The 7,334-nt window shown below is 35.2% G+C and overlaps 1 protein-coding gene across 1 annotated transcript; it reads right to left on the bottom strand.

Moving 5' to 3' along the window:
* Positions 1-4,537: 4,537 nt before the first annotated feature.
* LOC114391626 lies at positions 4,538-5,110 on the bottom strand. Its single transcript, XM_028352611.1, has one exon. The coding sequence runs from the start codon at positions 5,108-5,110 to the stop codon at positions 4,538-4,540; it is 573 nt and encodes a 190-aa protein (XP_028208412.1).
* Between the last annotated feature and the right edge of the window lie 2,224 nt (positions 5,111-7,334).

Below are 7,334 nucleotides of genomic sequence, written 5' to 3' on the forward strand. Positions count from 1 at the left end.
TTACAATGGGAGGTGAAACATGTCATGCCAAAATGAGTTTGTTGGTTACTCGTTCACAGGAAAAAATTCTAAAAAGTTTGACATTCCTTCCGGATGTACCATGAATGAACTGAAGGATTTGGTCAAGCAAGTTGCACCTCAAGGGATTCCCCCTTATGGTATTCATGAAACACAAACGGTAAGGCGGCTGTTTTTCGACAACCAAGTCACTATGAGTATTCAGATAAAATTATCGAATTTGAAATTATTGAACTTAAAACCAACGATGACGTGCTGAAGGTGTTAGTGCATTCTAACTACTGGAAAAAATTCGGGCCAATAGAAATTTTAGTTGTTTTTCGTAAGCATGTAATAGAAAGGGGAGATAACGTGTCCTTGTCGCAAAATTAGCATGCCTTAGTTGTAGTATTTGATGCTAATTTGTTTCCACTCTTTTGAAGTTAATGTATTGTTTAAGTTAATGTAATGTTATTTTATGTTTGGAATGATTTTACGTTTAAATTCGTGCAAATTTTTTATTATTCATATTCAAAAATAAAATTTCCTTCTAAAATAAAAAAAAAAACAAAGATAAAAACTTCTTGCGGATCAACTTTGTCAACTACGGATCAACTGCGGATCACCTTTGTCAACTATGGAACACATTATAACATATGTGGATCAAGCAAAATGAATTGGCTGCACAAAAAATGCTTTAAATAAACCCGGAGATATTTTTGCCTTTTTACGTAGGGTGTTGGGTGCACCTGCAATAATGCTGGGTGTACTTAGCAATACCCAAGAAGAAAAAATAGAACACATTGAAAAAAAATAGGCCTGTAAAATGTGAAGGAAAAGTGGTCAAAACAAGGGATTTTTTTATGTGGAATGGTCAAGGAAGAAGGGTTTCAAATCCTACCATTGAAGGAAAAAATGCATTAAAAAATGGGAGAGAAATCACAATTGATCCCCCCAAAAGCTAAACAACGTTGTTTCAAGGTAAAAAAAAAAAAAAAAGGTATTTGAATCCTATTGCATTCAAGGACCACTTCATTTTGCTACTTCGTGCTACTATAGCATGATGTTGACTAATGTGATATTGATTGAGTGTGACTTCGTAGACATTAATACCCATGAATACTAAATGGCATTTTATCGTGTGATACATGAATCTACTATTCCCTTGGTACATTAAATACTATTTCCAACAAATGTTAATATTCTTTAGCATCCAACACAGTAGCTATACTCAAAATTTTCAAGCTTTTTTCCCGAGATTCCACACTACTCAATGTGGGTGCGCCCCAAACTTTTAATCGTTGTAAGGGATCAAGGTTGGTTGTTAGAGCAAATGCTGTAAGTTTAAAATGCACTCTTCAGCAATGATTAGTTCCTTTTGCGTGTGTGTTTTAAATATATGATTTTACTTTGTGAAAGGATGCCTCATTGCCTCTTATTTCAACTGTATAAAGCCCATGTGAATTATTGAATATATTGCACTGAATATCCTTTATTTGTCAACATGTCAGGATTATTATTCTGTCCTTGGGATTTCAAGAAATGCTAGTAAATCTGAAATTAAGAGCGGTATTTTCTATTTGTTCCCTTATCTGTTATATGATAATACCTCCATTATTAATTTATTACAAGCTGAAATGTTTGAATACAGTGTATTGATTTGCTAATAACCTGTTTTTACGTAGCCATCTCTAGGTAAGCAAAATAATTACCACAATAACTGTAGTGTGTTGATTATTAATGATTACCCATTTTTTTTAACTCTTTCTACTTCCTTTGACATTATAAAATACATTATAAAATATAAATATTTCTATTTTAGAATGTCAAAGGTAAATTTTTTCAGTACTTTTTGCATTATAAAATACATTATAAAATATAAATATTTTAAATTAATTAAATATTAAATAATAAATATTTACCTTTTCAAAATAATATATTAATTAACATATATTTTTATTTATTATCTTTTCGTAGATAATTATTCATAGGTTGATCAAGTTTAAATTCAGTGTTTAAATTCAGGATGATGGGGAAATTGAAGGGGATGTGAATCATCGCATTCAAGCAGGATGGATGAAATGGAGAAAAGCATCGGGGGTGTTATGTGATGCAAAGGTACCGATCAAGCTAAAGGGAAAGTTTTATCGGACTGCGGTAAGACCGGCGATTTTGTACGGAACAGAATGTTGGGCGGTCAAGAGCCAACATGAGAATAAAGTAGGTGTAGCGGAGATGAGGATGTTGCGGTGGATGTGTGGTAAGACTCGACAGGATAAAATTAGAAACGAAGCTATTAGAGAGAGGGTTGGAGTAGCGCCTATTGTAGAGAAGATGGTGGAAAATAGACTTAGGTGGTTTGGGCATGTAGAGAGAAGACCGGTAGACTCTGTAGTGAGGAGAGTAGACCAGATGGAGAGAAGACAAACAATTCGAGGCAGAGGAAGACCCAAAAAGACTATAAGAGAGGTTATCAAAAAGGATCTCGAAATTAATGGTTTGGATCAAAGTATGGTACTTGATAGAACATTATGGCGGAAGTTGATCCATGTAGCCGACCCCACCTAGTGGGATAAGGCGTTGTTGTTGTTGTTGTTCTTGTTGTTGTTTATATTTATTTACTTGGGTATAGCATTTATATTAGAATAAAATTAATATATTTTTTTGTAAATTAGTTATGGTTGATTCATTGTAAAAACAAACAAAATATTTTATAAATTTGCATAAAAAACAATATCATTGATCTAAAATCGATATAGGAAGTACCTTTACAATATCAGTTTTGGTCAAAATCAATGTTACAAAGAAACTTTTTACATCGGTTTTGGCCAAAACTGATATGATAAGCACATTCAACGCCAATTTTTTCAAAAACTAATGTTGTATATGACTTTCAACATTAATCTATTTAGAACCAATATAGAAAGGGTTTCAGAATACACAATTCAACACCAGTTTTTCCTAAAAATCGATGTTGTTTTTTGCATGACAACGTTGGTTTTTCTAAAAATCGATGTCTTTTGCACGACAACATTGGATTTTAGAAAAACCGATGTCGTAAGTACACCATAACATCAGTTTTTAACAAAATCAGTGTTGATTTTGGCATATTATAATAGACATCGATTTTCTTGAAAATTGATGTTGTATTGTGTATTTTAACATCGATTTTCACAACCGATGTTAACATTGATATTTTTAACGTTGATAATTTCAACATCGATTTAAAATTGATGTTGAATGTCCAAAATAACCGATGTTAAAAACACTTTTTCTAGTAGTGCATGTTTTGTGGCCTAATTTAACTTGTGTTGTTTATTCATTTTCCTACAATAGAAATTACCCAAAAATATTCTCCCAAATTTGGGACAAATTTGTCTGAATCTGTGAGTATTCTCCTACAACCTAAGAAAGGGTGGTTAGTAAATATCACATTTTGGGCTTCGGTTCCAATGACAAAAATTTTACATTAGGCTCAAAAAGGGTACAAGGGATGCATTCATTCACAGGATGGCTTTTTGGCTAAGTAGTTGAAATAAAATATCAAACAAGGCCTTGATCATCTCCACATCATACATGCATTTCAAGCAATCCAAGAATCATGCAAAATTAGAAAATTAAAACCAGTCGTCCTCTCACAGTTTAAAGTTCCCACAACTTATTGGTTTTCATTGAAGTATGAAGGTTCTTATTCCATACTTTTCTGTCAGAAACACTAACTTTTTCACTCTTGTACTATTAGTTCACACTCCATCACTTAAACTCACGCCTGCTTATAATCAGTAATTCACAAAAATATCCATTAGTATGCACTTCATCTCACTCATGCAATTGATTCACTCAAAATGTGTTGCAACCCATCAATAAGTACCTACTTCTCTGTCATGCATCAAATAAATTAAAGCTATTAAATGACTCAATTTAAACTACTAAAATTAAACTACTGAAATTAAATTGTCCTAAAAGCAAGAAATTAAAATGAAAGTAAAATAAAACAAAATAAATAAAGACAAATAAAGAAAATTAAAGAAAACTCCTTATCAAAATGGGTCTCAATCCTGTGAGGGCCCTGGATCCCAAGCTTCATGAGCAACAGTGATGTCCGCAATATAATCATTATCATCTCCAGTCTCTACGGCATCATCATTACCAGTACCAAAGGTATCACCCCCCCCCCCCTTACAAAAGGAAGTTGGACTCCTGGCTAGGCAACCTGAGACAGGAATGCCTTCACTATTATCACTGGCTGCTGGAGAGATAGCTGGAGAAGGCTCTACATCAAAAGGTAATGTCCATGGTGGAGGCTTTGTAGCATGGGGAGGAGTTTCTCCGGCTGAGAGGAAGAGGAAAAAGGCTTGCCAGCTGTAGAAGAGGTGGCTGGAGGAGGGATTACCGGAGGTGGAACATCTAGAGTGGTTTGGGCCTTGACTCGCCTTGGCCTCGGGAGGACAATGGAAGGTGCTGCTAGATTCACAACTGGCTTGACTTCATCTTCTTCTAGAAACATAGACTTCAGGTGTCACCTAGCAAGGTCAGCTTCTTACTCAATTGCCTCCACCTTAAAGCAGGTCTTGCTATCACTGGGATGTTTTATTGCCTCAAACAAGTTGAAGATGGCTTTTTGGTCCTCTACACTCATCTCCAAACTTCCATTTCCCATGTCCACAACACATTTTGAAGTCAACATGAATGGTCTGCCCAATATTAAGGGAATATTAGAATCCTCTTCTATGTTTATTATCACAAAGTCCACCAGAAAAGTGAATTGGCGAACTTTAACTAGGACATCTTCAACTACACCATATGGTCTGATAATGGAGCGTTCTGCTAGTTGAAGAGTCATCTTAGTAGGAGAAACCATCAAATTTCTAATTCTTCGACACATAGAGAGAGACATCAAATTAATGTTTTCCCCCAAATCAATGAGAGTTTTACCCACTGACACATTCCCAATAGAGCATGGGATGGTTACACTTCTTGGATCTTTGAATTTCTGTGGTGAATTCTTCTGGATCACAGCATTACAATTTGCTTCCACCATGATGCTCTCATTGTTGATATATTTCCCTTTCTTTGTGAGGAAGTCCTTCAGAAATTTGGTATACAAAGGCATATGTTGTAGGGCCTCTCTAAAGGAAATGGTGATCTCCAGCTTATTGAAGATGTTAAGAAACTGAGCAAAATATTGCTCATTGTCTTTCTTTGATGGCACCAAGGGATATGGGATGTCCTTCACTAGGACTGAGGGTATCTCTTTTCTAGCCTCTGTAGCTAACTAACTTTTGGTCTTAATAGGCAAGACCTCGTCACCTTTCTTCTTACTCTCATTTTTCTCTTCTTCATCCTCTTCTCTTTTTTTATTCTCTGCTTCCTCATTACTCACATCCTCCAAGACTCCCTCAGCTCTCTTTTCTCTCTCTGCATTTTCCCTCCTCTGACTCCTAATGAAAATTACCTTGCACTCCTCCTTGGGATTCTTCTCCGTGTTGACCACAAAACTGCTCGTGGACGTTTCAGCCAATTGCTTAGCTAATTAGCCCACTTACACCTACAAATTCCTGATGGTGGACTCAGTGCTCTTGTGATTTGATAGAGAAACCTGCATAAACTGAGTCAAAGTGTCTTCTAGCTTGTGTTGGATTGAGTGGCCTCAGAATAATTAAGAAGGGGGGGTTGAATTAATTATTCCTAAACCTTTACTAATTAAAATTACTCTTCTAAGGCTTTTACTAAATTGTTAAGAGAATGAGGAGTAGAAGAGAGTCTTAACAGAAAGTAAAAATGGAAATTAAATGCACAGCGGAAAGTAAAAGAGTAGGGAAGAAGGAGACAAACACACAAGAGTTTTTATACTGGTTCGGCAACAACCCGTGCCTACATCCAGTCCCCAAGAGACCTGCGGTCCTTGAGATTTCTTTCAACCTTGTAAAAATCCTTTTACAAGCAAAGATTCACAAGGGATGTACCCTCCCTTGTCATCTTTGAACCTAGTGGATGTACCCTCCACTAGAACTGATCCACAAGAGATGTACCTTCTCTTGTTCTCAGTCAACAACCCAAGTAGATGTATCCTCTACCTGTACCACAAAGGATGTACCCTCCAATGTGTTAAGACAAAGATCTCAGGCGGTTAAACCTTTGATACTTTGTGAATGGGGATACAAAAGAATTCTCAGGCAGTTAGTCCTTTGAAAACTTTTGTATAAGGGAAAGGGGAGAATCAAAAGAATTCTCAGACTGTGTCGTTTTGAATTCTTTGACAAGGGAGAAGGGAGACACAAAAGAATTCAGGTGGTTAGTCCTTTGTTCTTTTGGAAAAGCGAGAAGAGAGACACAAAAAGAATCCAGGCGGTTAGTCCTTGGCGAATTCTTTTTGGCAAAGGGAGAAGGGAATGAAAAAGATGAATAGCACAAGTTTTCAAGGTTTAGAAAAAACAGAAAACTTTGGAAAGCTTTTGACAAAAGGAAGAAGAAGAAGAAGTTCAAAGAGACTCAGAAATCAATGTGGAAAACTTGCTTGTGTAAAGAATGAATTGGAAAAGATTGATTGATAGAATGAATGAATGAAAATGAAAAACAAAGCCTTGCTTTTATAGACTCTTCATGTATGGTCAAGAAGACCATTTAGAAGAGTTATAACTTTTAGAAAAACTTAAAACCAATTTGAAAAAGTCAAAAACCATTTGAAGAGTTACATCTTTTGATTTTATTCAGAAACAATCACTGGTAATCGATTACCAAATCAGTGTAATCGATTACACAAAGCTTTTATGTGAAAGGATGTGACTCTTGACATTTGAATTTGAATTTCAACGTTCAAAGGCACTAGTAATCGATTACCAAAACATTGTAATCGATTACAACTTTTTTGAAATTAATTGGAACGTTGTAAATTCAATTTGAAAACTTTTTCAAAACAATTTTGCTACTGGTAATCGATTACAACAATCTGGTAATCGATTACCAGAGAGTAAAAACTCTTTGGTAAACATGTTTTGAGAAAAATCATGTGCTACTCAATTTTTGAGAAAAACTTTTCATACTTATCTTGATTAAGCCATCTCTTGATTCTTGAATCTTGAGTCTTGAATCTTGATCTTGATTCATCAGATCTTGAACCTTGAATCTTGATTCTTGACACTAAACTTTCTTCTTGAGTCTCGAATTCTTCTTGATTCTTATCTTGAACTCTTGAATTGTTCTTGATTCACTTGAGTTGTTCTTTGATTGATCTTTGAGCTTTTTTTCATGACCTTTGTCATCATCTTTTGTTATCATCAAAACACCTTTGAATCACCTTTGATTCACCATGAAGCTTTGCTTCTACAGCTTGGTGG

Source organism: Glycine soja, chromosome 17 (genome assembly GCF_004193775.1).
Source record: "Glycine soja cultivar W05 chromosome 17, ASM419377v2, whole genome shotgun sequence".
Lineage (NCBI taxonomy): Eukaryota > Viridiplantae > Streptophyta > Magnoliopsida > Fabales > Fabaceae > Glycine > Glycine soja.

Excerpts from the sequence above, each read along its gene's own strand:
- LOC114391626 (XM_028352611.1), bottom strand. The coding sequence starts at position 5,110 with ATGCCTTTGTATACCAAATTTCTGAAGGACTTCCTCACAAAGAAAGGG.